Below are 16114 nucleotides of genomic sequence, written 5' to 3'. Positions count from 1 at the left end.
CCCAAAAGCGAGCTGGCGATAAGTCCAGGCGGGACGGTTTGTTAGCCAGAGCCGGGGGATGATCCTGAGCGGGGGAAAGCTCTCGTGCATCAAACCCGGGCAATGCCACGGCTCTGAATATCGTCTCAAATCCCCAACATACCGCGTGCGACTTCCACTTGTCGGCTCACGTTGGCGGATTATGAAGAGAGGCTGTCAAAAATTCTCAGGCTCCGAGGCTGAGCAGCCGGGGGGAGAGCCCCAGCCCACCACTCTCCCCCCGTCCGGGATGCTGAGATGCCCAGGGGAGGCAGGGAATTGGGCTGAGTCTGTATTTGGGTGGAAGATTTTGGAAAAAGAAGAGAAAAAACTACCCCAGTCTACGTGCTTTTTATTTTATCACGCTCTGATTTGCAAAAGCATCCCTATAAATTAGTAACAGCCAAAATATCTTCAAAATCTTGCCCCCCACCCCCGGTGCAGCCACCAGCAGCAGGAAGTGCTCTGGGTTTATAAAACTGTAATTGGAGAAGAAAAACCTTAATTAGAGAATATGTGCTCTGCGCGGACAGGGAGGGGGAAGTGCTGATAAATGCAAAATACAGAAAAGCAGAACTACTTTAAGACTATTTGCCAAAAAAAAAAAAAAAAGTCATCTAAGAAGCTGCAGTGAGGTCATATGCGCTTCTGTGGAGGATGGTACAGAGAAAAAGTGAGTTTGGCTTGAGAATTGTGAGTATTTAAGGAATATAATGTTGGGTTTTTATTGGGCTTTTATTGGCTGCCGTATGAGCCGCTGGGATTGGTTTTCCAGGACTTCTCTGCAGGCGTGATGGCTAGGAAGAGGGAATCTCAGCTTGCACTTGGAAAGGCACATAAGAAGCAGCCTTTTAAAATCGATGCTCCTTCCCTCCCCTGCAATATTGGAAAGCTTTTGCGTAATTTGGAAAAGCTCGCCCTGCTGGATCCGGCCCCGCGAGCTGGGCTGGAGGCGCTGGGCAGCAGAGCAGGCTTAGCACGGCGGCGGATACGGAGACGGGTAATGTGGAAACGGGATCAGCAGCTGGAGGGGGGAAAAAAATCCTTTTTCCTTTCCGTGAAAAACTGTCCGTAGAGAAACGTAGCCAAAAGGGGTGGAAAAATGGCGATAACTGCACCTGGTGAATGATTCTCCCAGGAGAAATGTATCGGCTGGTAGAGGGATTTGGGGAAATAATGGCTCTCTATTAAAGAGCTGCAGGATAAGGCAGTGCAAGGAGCTTGGGGAAACCTGGCCGTGCCCTCCTGTACCTCTCAGGGGTTTGTGTCGGTCGCGTCCCGCAGCCACAGAGCATCGCCCAAGACCACCTCCCACCTCACAGCGTGCGTCACTGCAAAGCCCCGCAGTCCTCGCAAAAGGATGCCCCGCGCCCGGCAGCATCGGCGTCCCTGCCCCTGCAGCGGCGCGCGACCCGCGTTGGGTCGTGTGTAATGTCGTTAGCGCATAAATTGTATGGAAATCTGTCGTTGCTGCTGGCTCTGAGCCTGGAAGCGCGACACGGTTCAGATAGATATTGGCTCGCCGGGCCTTAACGCGGAGGGAAGCGGAGAGGGTTTGCCGGCGGGGTTTGCTTTTGGGGGCTCCAGGGGTTTTAACAGCCTTCGTTTTGCGCAGCCGCGCAGGGTTTGGTTTGTGCTGATCTGGATGGAGGAGGGTGGGTTCACCGTCCCTCCTCGGCAATGCATTTCCAGCCCTTTCCCACAGCATTTAGCACGGGGGTAAAGCCGGCGATAACCCCGTGCAGCGTCTTCCCTGTGCTGCGCTAACCAGCCCTTGCCGCGGAGGGAAGAAGCAGGGATCCGGAGCGGCACCGGATGCTCTGTGGGAGTAACTCGACCAGTTTCTGTATCCCTGGCAGCACGTGCTTTATGCATCTTTATTGCTTCTTTTTCTAGGCTAATTCCAACTCTTGCAATTTTTTTTAAATCAATTAACGTCCAAATAAATCCCGTAGCACTACATCCTATCGTTCTGTCCTTTGCTGGGGCTGGGACTCGGGATCGCGCTTACAGTGTTAGTGCAATTATATTTTTTTCCTGGCCCCAGCTGGAAAGGGATGGATGTGGTCTGGATTTCTGATGTGGAAATCTCCGACGGGAGAAGTTGCAGACAGCTTTATTACTGCTGGGTCCTGCTGCGGGAAGGGACCGTGCCCGAGCGCCTGGAGGACTCCAGGAGCCTCTTGGCTGGGTGACATGTATGAGCGTGTGGGCTGATGGCAGAAACCCCAGTTCTGGGAAGGTTTATCCAATATGCTGGAGCTCGCCTGCGGGATTATCACGCGGAGAGCAAACCTGGTTTCTGTTTCCTTTTCGAGTGCCAAGGTGGAGACCTTGGGCTGGCTTTCCCCGCTGCTCGGGAAGGTGTGAACCAGCTTCACGTCTGCTCCGCAATTGGGTTGCAGCCCGGTCTCCTCCCTCCCAAACCTGCAGCTCGGAGCTGTGACCCCCCCAGGGACAGCACTTGGGCTGGGACAGGCCTCCTGCAGAAACCCCCAGCACCCCCAGCTGGCTGCAGCGAGGGGGTGGGTAGCAAAGAAGCGGGCGGATGGGTGTCCCGGCGGATGGGTGTCCCGGCGGATGGGTGTCCCGGCGGATGGGTGTCGCAGCAGATGGGTGTCCCAGCCGTGGACCACCCGGCCAAGGAAGCCCTCTCCACCAAGAGGACATGGGGCTCTGTACAGAAAACCCACTGTGTTCCTTGGAAGACCCACCTTAAACTCACAGCAGAAGTCATTGACCACCTTGTCATGACCATGGTGGGTCTGATTTGGAAAGCCCTTGGCCTCGTAGCAGCGTGTTTCCAGGTAAATTCCCCCGAGGCAAATGCCTCACCTAATTTTTTCCTGAAATTCGACATTGCACTCGAATTTCCTGCCTGCACCGTACCTCCGCGTGCCCAGGAGTGAGTGCTGGCACTGCCCGACACCGTGTAACGTTGACGTCTTCAACGGCAAGATCTTCTCTGCAGATGGTGACGGCTGCGCCCGGGGAGCGCACGCGCCTGTTTAATTACAAAGCAAGGAGCCGCGCTGCAGTTCTTGCGCAGGGCTGACCGATTTTATGGGTTAGTCATGGTGACGATATTGAATTTCATGGTTGGGATGGAGAAACAGGAGAAATTAAGTGAATGTTAATGGGACAGGATGGGTTTATGCATTCCTCTTGCACGGGGCATCACCGAGGCTTGAGCTGTGCCCCCCAAGGACGCCTTTCCCCACGTTAGGAAATAAGTATACGATTCGGTACGTGGAAAAAGTCAGCTCCGATTGCGTTCCTGGCATGAAAATCCCCATTGCACAGGGCGAGAGAAGTACTCACGAGCGGATGGGAGCCGGAGGGAGCTGCTCTTCGGGAGGGTCGGAGGTGGGCTGAGTCTGCTGCCAGTGCCCTGGCTTGTGTTTGGGCTCTGCCGCTTCATCCCGGGAGTGAGAAGCCAGGCAGAGACGCTATTCCTAACGTAGTCGTTATTCATCTAATATCACATTAGCGAGGCAGTCAAACTAATTATCTGTATGCCCTCCAAGCAAACCTGGGCTAGATGGTGCGACCACCACCGCCTCATTTTCCCTTGATTTGGTACTATTAATTTCAGAAAGGGGGTGGTACTTACGGCAGCCCCCATTTTAGGGGGGGAAATGCCTGGTTTTAGCATGTGGTAGCTAATTCCCATCCAGAAGTTGTTAGATGCTAAGGCCAGAGAGGGGCAATGGGGTGGTGGCACCTTCAGTGGTGGCATCACTGGGAGGTTTCAGCCGTGCTGCTGCCCTGGGCAAGGCTGTGCCCCTCGGGTTGGTGCGTCGGAGCGATTAGATGTCAGCTCATTAGGTAAAGCTGGAAACAGAAGGCGCTGGGGAGGGATTTTTAATAGTTTCGGCTGCGAGAGGAGCCCAGCGCAGAGCGGGTCCCGTTACTGCTCTGCGTCCGTCATCCTTCTCCCGAAGGAGCGATGCTCGGGGGACGGATCGTGTGGCAGGAGGTGGAAGCTCAAGTAACGGCAACGCAAGCTGACCTCGTGCAGGATTAATGGTGCGGGCGGGGATGCGGGGGGTGATGGCGAGAGGACGCGTGACACGGAGCATCCCCTATCCTCTCTCCGTCTGGCTGAACACGGTGACTTGAGGGATAGGGGCAATGGTGACAAGTCCCTGCCCGGCGCGGCGGCACGTCTCCTCTGTGACTACCCCACCTTCCCCGGTGCCCTTGCATAACAGGTACGAGTCTCTGCAAGTGGAACCGAGCAACACCGAGGGCGATGGTTCATCTAGCTCGGAGGTGTCGCCGAGGTTAAGTCGGCCTACGCCCTGCGTCAAAACTGCTTCCATAAAGATAAAAAGACGGGTCATTGTCGTAGGAGACTCCCTTGTGAAGGGAACAGCCTTCCTGACGCAGCCGGTGAGCGAGCCAACTAGGGAAGGTGCCTCGCTGGACCTGTTGTCCTTCTCTGTTTGAAAACTTGTGGGTGATGTGATGGCTGGAGGCCGTCTTGGGCATAGTGATCACAAAACGATAGGTTTTGATTCTTGGAGAAGGGAGGAGGGGGGTCAGCAGAACTGCTCCCTTGGGCTTCTGGAGGGCAGACTTTGGCCCGTTTAGGGGCCTGGGTGACAGAGTCCCTTGGGTGGCAGTCCTGAGGGGCAATGGAGTCCAGGAAGGCTGGGTGTTCTTCAAGAAGGAAGTCTTGAAGGTGCAGGAGCAGGCCGTCCCCATGTGCCGAAAGACGAGCCGGCGGGGAAGAAGACCGGCCTGGCTGAACAGAGAGCTTTGGCTGGAACTTGGGGAAAAAAGGAGAGTTGATGACCTTTGGAAGAAGGAGCAGGCAACTCAGGAGGACTACAAGGATGTCACGAGGTTATGCAGGGAGAAAATCGGAAGGGAGAAAATCAAAGCCCAGCTAGAACTTAATCTGGCTGCTGCCATAAAAGACAATTAAAAACGTTTCTATAAATACCTTAGCAACAAAAGGAGGGCTAAGGAGAATCTCCATCCTTTATTGGATGCGGGGGAAACACAGTGACCAAGGATGAGGAAAAGGCTGAGGCACTTAATGCCTTCCTTGCCTCAGTCTTTAATAGTAAGGCCGGTTGTTCTCAGGGTACCCAGCCCCCTGAGCTGGGAGACGGGGACGGGGAGCAGAATGGAGCCCCATAATGCAGGGGAAATGGCTAGCGACCTGCTACACCCCTGGGACACACACAAGTCTGTGGGGCCGGGTGGGATCCACCCAAGGGTACTGAGGGAGCTGGTGGAAGTGTTCACCAAGCCACCTTCCATCCTTTACCAGCAGTCCTGGCTAACTGGGGAGGTCCCTGCTGACTGGAGATTAGCTAATGTGACACCCGTCTACAAGAAGGGCCAGAAGGAGGACCCGGGGAACTACAGGCCTGTCAGCCTGACCTCGGTGCCGGGGAAGCTGATGGAGCAGATCATCCTGAGTGCCATCACACAGCACGTACGGGACAACCAGGGGATCAGGCCCAGTCAGCGTGGGTTTATGAAAGACAGGCCCTGCTTGCCCAACCTGATCTCCTTCTACAACAAGGTGACCTGCTTCATGGATGAGGGAAAGGCTGTGGATGTTGTCTACCTAGGCTTCAGTAAAGCCTTTGACACGGGTTCCCACAGCATTCTCCTGGAGACACTGGCTGCTCATGGCTTGGACGGGTGTACTCTTCACTGGGTAAAGACCTGGCTGGATGGCCGGGCCCAAAGAGTGCTGGGGAATGGAGTTTACTCCAGTTGGTGGCCGGTCACAAGCGGTGTCCCCAGGGCTCTGTGCTGGGGCCAGTCCTGTTTAATATCTTTATCGATGATCTGGACGAAGGGATGGAGTGCACCCTCAGTCAGTCTGCAGGTGACACCAAGTTGTGTGGGAGGGTTGATCTGCTGGAGGGCAGGAAGGCTCTGCAGAGGGACCTGGGCAGGCTGGATGGATGGGCTGGGGCCAATTGTGTGAGGTTCAACAAGGCTCAGTGCCAGCTCCTGCACTTGGGCCACAGCAACCCCATGCAACGCTACAGGCGTGGGGAAGAGTGGCTGGAAAGGACCCCGCAGAGAAGGACCTGGGGGTGTTGGTCGACAGCCGGCTGAACATGAGCCAGCAGTGTGCCCAGGTGGCCAAGAAAGCCAATGGCATCCTGGCTTGTATCAGCACTAGCGTGGCCAGCAGGAGCAGGGCAGTGACCGTGCCCCTGCACTGGGCACTGGTGAGGCCGCACCTCGAATGCTGTGTTCAGTGCTGGGCCCCTCACTCCCAGAGAGACATTGAGGGGCTGGAGCGTGTCCAGAGAAGGGCAACGGAGCTGGGGAAGGGTCTGGAGCACAAGGCTGATGGGGAGCGGCTGAGGGACATGGGGTTGTTCAGCCTGGAGAAAAGGAGGCTGAGGGGAGACCTCATCGCTCTCTACAACGGCCTGAAAGGAGGCTGTAGAGAGGTGGGGTCGGTCTCTTCTCCCAGGTCACAAGTGATAGGGCGAGAGGAAATGGCCTCAAGTTGCGCCAGGGGAGGTTTAGACTGGATATGAGGAAATTTTACTTCACCGAAAGGGTTGTCCAGCACTGGACCAGGCTGCCCAGGGCAGTGGTGGAGTCCCCATCCCTGGAGGTATTTAAAAGCCGTTTGGATGAGGTGCTTAGGGACATGGTGTAGTGGTGGGCTGGGCAGTGTTAGGTTTACGGTTGGACTCCATGATCTTAAAGGTCTTTTCCAACCTCTACGATTCTATGAGAGCTGGGGGGATCCACTCCACCGTTCCCGTCCCCTCCTTCCCATCACTTGCTGCCAGGGCTGGTGCCCAGCTGCCGAGTCCGAGGCGGGGCTGCTGGGTTCCCCCTCTATTTCTGCCATGCACTTCGGGTGGGAGGGAAAATAATGCACGTAAGCTGCGCGAGATAAATACTTTCCGCTCATGGCAAGGGTTTAGGATTTCTTGCTTCTCTTGTTGTCTTGGGTTTATGAACAGGTCGGAGGTTTTGCCAGAGCCCACCGTGCAGACGGACTGTAGGGGAGCTTATTTAGGTATTCCTGGAGGGTTGGGATACAGAAACCTGGCCCTGGATCATCAGAATAAAGAAAAAAGCCATTTTCAGTGGCCCCGATGGCCATTGCAAACCTGTTTTATTCCTCCTTGGCTGCCCCTGCCGTCACGCCGTGGATTGCAATGGCTCGTTTTCCCTGACCGAGTAATTAGCCGGGCTTGTTTGCTAAGGATGTATTAAGCCGCCGCAGCGAGCTGTGCGTGGTCCAGGAATTGCTGGCAGCCCTAACTGCTCACTTCTGCATAACTTTTTATTTTTCTCCTGCCTCTTTCAATTAATTTCCTATTAATTGGGTTTGGAATGAAGTTCTCAAATGACTGATAAATCTTCTTTAAGCTTAGGAGCTAATCGGTTTTGGAGGAGGGAGAGCGCTGGTAATAGAGGAGGAAAAAAGTGCATTAATTTTAGCAAATCTCACAAATACGAACTGAAACAAATGGTAAATTTGGGTTAATAGGAAAAAATACCCCAGTACTCTTGCAATACCCCAAGTCCGCCCTCTTCTTGCAGTACTGGTTGGCATGAATACCAGTAAATATTCAACCTTGGGAGATGGTACGTACTCTTCTCCTAGTAGTACTTCTGAGCTTTTTTATTTTTATTTTTGGCAAGCGATGAAGTGTTTTCCGTAAATCTTTTAAGGACCCTGAACACTGCCGCTAATCAAAGCAGGTTGTATGCTATAGGGGACCTGCTGCTTAATTAAATTCTTCAGGAGCCTTTTGTTGCCTCCAGCATCAGAGAGTGCAAATGTGACTTAAACTTTTATAAGAGCCTCTCAGTATCCTCGAGGAAATTAAATATATGTGTGTATCGCAGAGCGTCCAGTACCTGCCTCTGTGGGGCCGGATCTCACCCCTCGACGGCTTGGTCAACTTACTCGTTTTTCTTTTTCAGCAAGTTTTTAGGTTCGTATGAAGTAACTTGGCAGGGGGAAGGTGGTTGTTAAATACACACAGACGACAGGAAAGTGCTTTTTTAAAAACTTAGATGTGGTCCAGTTGTGATTATTTTTAGAGGGGTTTCTCTGATAATTTCCCCAGCTGGGAAAAAAAGTAAGGAAAGTCCCGGTGTTGGAAGGGGCTGCGTTGTCCCAGGAGGAGTCACGTTCGTGGAAGTGAGCAAGGAGGAATCGCAGCGCTCCCTGTCACGGGACAGCGCGGATCCTTGCGGCGTTTCTTAGCTGGTTTGTTGTATTTGTGTATTGATTTGATTTTTGTGGTTTGATCTGTGTTTTGATTTGCCTCCGACGCTTAATGGCAGAGTAGTTGGTCCAAAGAGTTTTAGCTCCTGTTTTTTAACAGATAAAAATCTCCGTTGTCCCAAATATCTCCTCCTTCTTCCACTATTTGGTCTGGTTTTTTTTTTTTTCCCCTCCACCTTTTTCTCTGCTAACCTGCAAGCCCTCTCCCTTCCTTACTGGCTCCATCCCAAGCGCTTGGTTTATTAGTCATCTTCCCAGCGCACACTTACAGTAATACCTGTGCCCAGAAATTATTCCTACCTGAGTAAGGTAGGATCAGGGGATCAATACCTACCTGAGTAAGGTAGGAATACCTTAGGTAGGAATACCTTGCTCGGGTAGGTATTGATCCCCTGATCCCTTCGAACAGGCTGCCCAGGGCAGTGGTGGAGTCCCCATCCCTGGAGGTATTTAAAAGCCGTTTGGATGAGGTGCTCAGGGACATGGTGTAGTGGTGGGCTGGGCAGTGTTAGGTTTACGGTTGGACTCCATGATCTGAAAGGTCTTTTCCAACCTCTACGATTCTGTGATTCTGTAAATCTCTCCTGGGGCCGGCGGTTGTAACAAGCTGGGTCGGGATGAGGAGGCAGCTGAAATGGGTTCTGTAGAGCTGGCCGAGCAGAGGTGCTGCTCCTCCTCAGGGGGCTGTTTCGGTGCGTTACGGCGGTACGTTGTATACGGCGCTGGGTGATACCCCCTTACTAGATTATTCCGCCTGAGGTCTGCAGTACCTGTCTAATAATAACGCTGTCCTTGCTTACACGCCGGTGGAAATGCTTTTATTGAGTATTTAACAGAAAGCGGCTGCGGGGGACGAGGGTCCCCGGCCGTAGGAGGGTGGGAGCGGAGCTCCCCAGCGCGAGCCTTCCTGTGCTGGGAGAAGGCAGAGGCCTGAAGCCGAGGGTACCGAAGGTGATAATTGCAGGAGGGAAATTAATTTTCTTTTAAGCACGCCACGGTAACGGTTTTCTTGTATTCCTCGGTCAGGTCTTTATCCCACGCGCGTCTCGCCGGGAGGAGCTCAGAGGCACGTTACGGTGCGGTTAAAGCCCCCAGAAGAAGGGGCTCGTTACGGGGGGCTGAGGGGTAGGAAACACAGCGAGGGCTGAAACGCTCATCGTGGATTTCTTCGGTCTGGTAGGAATAGGTTGGACCTGTGCGTGGAGATGGGTCCTACTGGTGATGGTGCTGTCGTCTTCTAGCGGCTTTTGTAATACGGACAGCTCTCGGTGGCTTTGGGGTTGGTTTTTCTGGTGGGTTTGGGGGGCTTTAGAATTGTTTTTTTAATATAGAGGAATGACTCGCGAGGCTCGCCCGCTTGCAAGGCAGCGAGTGCAGGGAGCGTTGGAGGGGCAGAGGGTGTTTCATACCGTCCCGCTCCCTCGAGAGCGGCACTTCCTCAGGGTGGAGAAGCAGGCAAAGCCTTTCCTATAATGAAAAGCAGTATTTGTGTTCCGATTGCTAAATTGGGCGTTATTTTGGTGGGGTGGGGTGTCTCGGGAGCAGGGAGCCACGGGGCATTTCAGCCGCAACGCCAAGGACCCGGTTCAAGGCTGGGCAAAGCACTTAACACGCAGAAATTACTGAAGTCCCTTGTCCTACGTGGTATTTCTGTAATTCTCCCTGCTTTTACCAGACTTCCAGCAAGCCGTCCCTGTGTCGGCGGGCAGCGAGCGTCCCTCGCTGGTGCGTGGGAGAGGGAAAACGTGAAGGTCTTGGTTTCATCTTGGGGCCGCTGAGATGCCCCCATGGCATCCCGCGGTGCCCCCACCCACCCAGCCTCCCGCTCTGTCCCCTCGTCCCCGCGCAGCGTCGTCGAGCTGGAAGGGGACGCCTGGGGAGCCGGGCCCCGGGCTTGTGGGAGCGCCGCAGGAATCTGCCGAGCTGCTAAAAATAAACCGGTTGTGGTTTATTTATCCTGGAAGGGGAGCAGCAGGTTTTCCTGCGCCGGGCCCTGAGGCTGCGGCAACGTTTTTGCTCCCGAATCTCCTTTTCCAGGGGCCGAGCTGCCCTGTGGAAGGTGGGCGATGCTTAGGAGCCGCAGCGGAGATGCCCTGGGCATTTTGGGGGGCTGCTGGGTGCAGGCAGGAGGTGCAGCAAAGGGGGTGAATTGGGCGTCTGCTGCCAGCCCAGCCCCTGAGGTCATAATTTTGCTGCTTTTTCCTTGAAAAAGAAAAGCGGTGGAGGCGAGGGGGCTGCCGTGCCCCCCCCAGTGCTTGAGCCGTCATCTCTCCCGCAGCCATGAAAGCCGACCGCAAGCGCTTGAAGGTGGAGAAGACGGACCTGGTGAGCCAGATGCAGCAGCTGTACGCCACGCTGGAGAGCCGCGAGGAGCAGCTCCGCGACTTCATCAGGAACTACGAGCAGCACAGGAAAGTGAGTGCGGGAGCCCAGCACCGCGGTCTCGTGGCTCGGGGGGCTGGCAGCGGCGTGAGCGCGAAACCCGGTTTGCAATCGGGCAGAAACCCACCGAAGCCCCAGCTGGGCTCTTGCAACCGGGCAGAGGCTCCCCTGCCGCAAGGGCTGGACCGCAGCAGGTTAAGGACAAATAAATACCGGAGGAAATCGGGCCAGCGAGCCAGGCCTGGGAAATTCGAAGTAATTTTAACCAGGTGCACCGCGGGAATCCCTCTTTGGGAGACTGGCCGCATCCCGCAGCTCCCTGCTCCTGCCCGCTGCCGGCACGGGGCTCTCGTGACCCCCAAAGGTACCGTTGCCCTTCGGCACCGCAGCAGTTGGGTGGTCTCCAAGGGGGTCGTGGCAGAGGGTGGGAGAGGGCTCTCTAGTAGCCTGGGTTTCCCCTTCCTGATGGCCACCCCGTGTCCCAGCAGGAGAGCGAGGACGCGGTGAAAGCCCTGGCGAAGGAGAAGGACCTCCTGGAGCGGGAGAAGTGGGAGCTGCGGCGGCAAGCCAAGGAGGCGACGGACCACGCCAGTGCCCTCCGCTCCCAGCTCGACCTGAAAGACAACCGCATGAAGGAGCTGGAGGCCGAGCTGGCCATGGTGAGCTCGATAACACGGCGGGCACGACTCGAGGGTCAGCCCTGCGCCGCTGCTGCAGGCGCTCGGCTCAGCAGCTCGAGTGCTTGAACCACCCTGGCAAGTTTTGCTGAAGCGAAATATTTATTGCAATATTGCATTTAAGCGTTTGCTGCAGCGGTTGCGTTATTGCAATACAGGCATAAAAAAAAAAAATCCATCTCTCAGAAGGAGCTGGGCATCCTCGGCGCAGGGAGCAGCACAGTTTGGGCATTCGCTTGCGAAGGGGAGGGTGGGTTTGGTGCAGTGCGTTGCTGCTGCTTCTGCGGGAGATGTTCATACGGTGTCGTCCCGTCCCCCCCCCCCACCGCCACCTTGGTGTCCTTCCCCAGGCCAAGCAGTCCCTCGCCACGCTGACCAAGGACGTCCCCAAACGCCATTCCTTGGCCATGCCGGGTGAGACGGTGCTGAACGGCAACCAGGAGTGGGTGATGCAGGCCGACCTCCCGCTGACGGCCGCCATCCGGCAGAGCCAGCAGACCCTCTACCACTCGCACCCCCAGCACTCGGCGGACCGGCAAGGTGAGTCCCCGTGATGGATCGGGACGCAGGGCCAAACCTATTTTGGGGAGCTGCCTTATTCCCTCACAGAGCTAAAAAAAACGGGGCAAAACGCTCCAAAATAGGGTTTTTTGGAAGCGCATCAGAGGCTTTGCGTGGGGTCGGGTTTGCGGTGTGATGTTAACTCCCCGGTGCCCCCCCTGCCTTCCAGCGGTCAGAGTGAGTCCCTGTCATTCCCGGCAGCCGTCCATCATCTCCGACGCCTCTGCGGCCGAAGGCGACCGGTCGTCCACGCCGAGCGACATCAACTCGCCCCGGCATCGAACGCACTCGCTCTGCAACGTAAGGCGCTACGTCACGGGGGGCTTGCTTTGGTGGGGGGCTTGCTTCCCCGGGGCGTGCGGCTGGGGATGCTGCGGGTCCTCCGCTTCCAGAAGTGATGTTGGTTTTGGGGTGGGGTAGGGGTTGGAGGTTTGCTGACCTGGAGAGCTGCTTTCCTGGGGTTTATCCCAGCCCTGCAGTGATGCAGCCACCCGGACGAGCTCCTTTTTGCTGGGGTGGTGGGGGGGGGTCCCGGGCTGTGTTGGGGCTGATGCAATTGGATCCGTCTGCTTCTGCCGCAGGGGGACAGTCCCGGACCGGTACAGAAGAACTTGCACAACCCAATTGTACAGGTAGGGCACAAAGCCCTGTTTCAATCCTGCTCGTGAGACCCGGTCCTATGCTAGGGAGTGATTTGAGGGGGCTCAGAGGCACAGATTAAGGGCTTTAAAAAAAAAAAAAAAAAAAACACAGAAAAAAAACCAACAAAACGGAAGCCATCCTGAATTCTGAGTCTGGGATGACTCAGATTGCCATGATTTGCCCCACAATCCAGGTAATGCCGTAGGTGGTTGCTGTGCTCGGGGCCCATCGCAGTCTTGATTTTTGTAAGGCACAGCCTAGATCAGGTTATTTTTCTGTATTTGTCCCTAAAACGGCGGGGTATTCGAGCAAGCCGTGGACAGACCTTTGCTCTGACCATCCTTACGTACCTGGAGCTGAAATCCTGAGCTGGTTGAATTAAGAAGCCAAAATCCCTCAACGTTGCTTTGGACCTAGACCCGAATATTTTTCGGGACCTGGACCTGGGGTCCATCGTCCTCGGTGTGGGGCTGGGCGGGGGTGAATGAAAAGCTCGGTGGCCAAGCTCGTCTCTTCTCCCCCCGCAGTCTCTAGAGGACCTAGAAGACCAAAAACGGAAAAAGAAGAAAGAGAAGATGGGCTTCGGCTCCATCTCCAGGGTGTTCGCCCGGGGGAAGCAGCGCAAGTCCCTCGACCCCGGCCTCTTCGACGGTACGGCCCCCGACTACTACATCGAGGAGGACGCGGACTGGTGACCCCCCCACGCCAGGCAAGCGCCGGGAGCCTCCTCCCGGCCTCGCCGTCGCCGATGTACATACTCCCCCCCCAGCCCCGCCTGTGGACGTGTTACCTGTCGTCTTGGGAGCGATGCAGCTGTGTCGTAACTTCAGTTTTTTCCCCTTTTTTGTGTCTTTTTTCCGTACCGGTAACTCCTTTGTTGTCGCTTCAGTTTGTCGCTTTGGGTTGGTTTTTTTCGTTAGTTGTTTTTTTTGTTTTATTTCCTCCTTCTTTTGACGAAACTTGAAACTTGAAGGACTGCTGTGTCTCTGTAAATACCAGAAATATTGTGCACTTTGTGCTTGTGACGTCTCTTGTCCGAAACCGCTGTTTTCCGGAGCCCAGCCCGCGGGATGTCCTCGCCCGGGGACGAAGGACCTGCCTAGCTGAGGGACCTTAGAGAGAAAACACACACACGAGAAAAAAAAAAAAAAAAAAAATCTCATTCGCTGTGATGTCTTCCTGGCCGAACCCCGCAGAGGCGACGCGGGCTGGTTGTAACGCCTGCCGGTCTGGAAATAAGTGTTTTAACGTTCCTTTTTAGTTGTTTTAATTTATTTGCACAAACCCAGAGGAGCTATTCTAACTAAATTATTGCAGAAGTTTTGGGATTTTTATATTTTTCCACGTCGGTCGGGATGGGGCGGGGAGGAGGAAGAGGGGGTGTTTGTACTGTACTGTCCTGGGAAGCTGCTGCCGGGGGGGCCGGAGCCACGGACCCCCGCCCCGGGCTCCCTCGGCCCCGCGGCTGCAGATGCCCCAGGAGCACTTAACGCCTTGGAAAACGCAAACCGAAATAATGGCCGGGAACTCGGACGGGGGGGAAGCCGGTGGGAGCTTTGCCTGCGGTTTTTCCCCGCGTTTGGGGGGCTTTGAGTAAAATATGGGGGATCCGGCATGAGCTGGGAGGAGGGGAAAGGTGATATCCCGAGATATCTCCGTATCCCGAGACGTCGCCCATCCGGGGCCGGTCGCCCCGCTCCCGTTTGGGGCGTTATCGCCGTCGGAGGGGCCGGGGAAATCGGTACGAGTCCCCGCCGGGGAGGTTTTTCTGGCGCCGGGGCGATTTTGAAGCGCAGGTGGAGCTTGTGCTTCCAAATCCCCTGGAAATGCCCCAAAACCCCCCCCCCGGCGCGGCGGCCGCTTCCCCTCTCCACTAACACGCACCGCGCTCTGCTTATGCCAAGATAAGTACCTTATGCTTTAATGCTTACGATATAATTTTAAGCTCTTAAAAATGTATTAAGATTTATTTAATGATGCTATAATAGTGTATTATTTTTCTTAATTCTGATACGCGCGCCCTGATTGAAAAAGGGGTATTTTGTCTTAAATCACCGAACTAAATCGCCGATGCCCTCGCGCCGTGTGTTCCCGCGAACGGGATGATGCGGAGAGGCTGCGGGGGGTGGCAGGGCAGGCTTTGCCCCGTGGCATCTTTCTCTGCAGAGAAGCATTTTTATACGTTTTGTTGGTTTTTTGGTTTGGTGTTTTGTTGGTGGGTTGTTTTTTTTTTTTTTTCTGTTCTCCTTGCGTTTTTATAATTTAAACTATCCACCACCAGAACAGATGAGCAATCTCCCTGTTATCGAGTAGTTTCCTTTGCATTTCAGCTTTTTTGTAAATTAGGAAATAATTCTAAAAATTACTAAGAGGATGATTTATTTAAGACAACTTCGATAAATAGCATATGGATTATGGGTAACATTAGATTTAACTTTTCCCCACGTGAGTGGGGGAGAATCCTTGAAGGCATGGATGCAAATATAAAATTATAAAAGATCTAAATAAAGCTTATTTTAAAGTACGGATGAACTCCACGTGATTTTAATTGCTCACCCGATGGAGATCCTGGGCTGACGCCGGCGGTGGCACGCGGGCATCGCCGTCGTGGCGCCGGGCAGAAGGCACGTGGGTGCAGGGAGGTGGATGTCACCGCTGCCGTGCGAACGGGGGGTCCCTGGGGCGATGGGGGGATGCAGGGGGGTGCAGGAGAGGCCGCGTCCCTGGACTGGCTCTTTCCCACCACCAGCTGCCGGCCGAGCGCTCGCACCCGGACCCGGCACCGCTGGCGGGAGGCCGGGGCCGTCGGTGCGTCCGACTGAAATGGGGATTTAAGGTAAGTGAAGATTTGGGAATGGGGGGGAACAGCCAGGAGGTGCCCCCCTCGGGTACGGAAGATGGAATGCCGGGAAGAGCAGGTGGGACAGAGAAACGAGAAGTTTTTGTGCTCTAACGCATGCTAGTGGATAAATTAACGTTAGTAATTTAGGGATGGATAAATTATTATGAATTATTTACGGATGGCGTTTGTCGCTCGTAGGGTCGTGCCAGCGCTTCCAGCGGGGCCTGACGCTGTTTTGGGGTTGTGGCTGTGTTCGGAGGACGGACGGAGGACGGACGTGCCGGAGGCGAGGGCTGCGGGCACGTGCCTTGTGGGTGCAGCGGAGCCGGGGCGGCTGGTGCCCCGGTTCGATGGCGGTGGCATCCCTTGGAGGGCGTACGGCGGGGTCGGCATCCCCCGGAGCCGCTCGAGGTACTCGAGCTACGGTCGGCCGGGGGAAAAAAAGACCATTTCAGACAAGACCTGCAATGATTTTCTGTTTTTCAAAACCGTAATGAAGGTAGAGATGAAGAGATGTACCTTCTCTTTTTTTTTCTTTTTTTTTTTTCTTTTTTTTTCTTTTTTTTCTTTTTTTTCTTTTTTTTTCTTTTTTTTTCTTTTTTCTTTTTTCTTTTTTTCTTTTTTTTCCTTTTTTCCTTTTTTATTTTTTCTTTTTTTCTTTTTTTTTCTTTTTTCTTCTTTTTTATTTTTTTTTTTTTCTTCTTTTTCTTCTTTTTTCTTTTTTTTTTTCTTTTCTTTTTTTTTCTTTTT

General features: G+C 54.4%; 1 protein-coding gene across 4 annotated transcripts in view; it reads left to right on the top strand.

Moving 5' to 3' along the window:
* KAZN (kazrin, periplakin interacting protein) overlaps positions 1 to 15040 on the top strand; it is a 247111-nt gene extending 232071 nt beyond the window's left edge. For all 4 annotated transcript variants that reach the window (XM_075520416.1, XM_075520417.1, XM_075520415.1 and 1 more), the window contains 6 exons: positions 10539 to 10675; positions 11131 to 11301; positions 11670 to 11859; positions 12050 to 12180; positions 12462 to 12512; positions 13050 to 15040. In XM_075520416.1, coding sequence (XP_075376531.1) covers positions 10539 to 10675; positions 11131 to 11301; positions 11670 to 11859; positions 12050 to 12180; positions 12462 to 12512; positions 13050 to 13217 — 848 coding nt within the window. In that variant the 3' untranslated portion in view covers positions 13218 to 15040. The remainder of the gene's footprint in view (positions 1 to 10538; positions 10676 to 11130; positions 11302 to 11669; positions 11860 to 12049; positions 12181 to 12461; positions 12513 to 13049) is intronic.
* Positions 15041 to 16114: the final 1074 nt, after the last annotated feature.

This window comes from Mycteria americana, chromosome 18 (genome assembly GCF_035582795.1).
Source record: "Mycteria americana isolate JAX WOST 10 ecotype Jacksonville Zoo and Gardens chromosome 18, USCA_MyAme_1.0, whole genome shotgun sequence".
Classification (NCBI taxonomy): domain Eukaryota; kingdom Metazoa; phylum Chordata; class Aves; order Ciconiiformes; family Ciconiidae; genus Mycteria; species Mycteria americana.
This window is presented reverse-complemented; position numbering and strand designations above follow the sequence as displayed.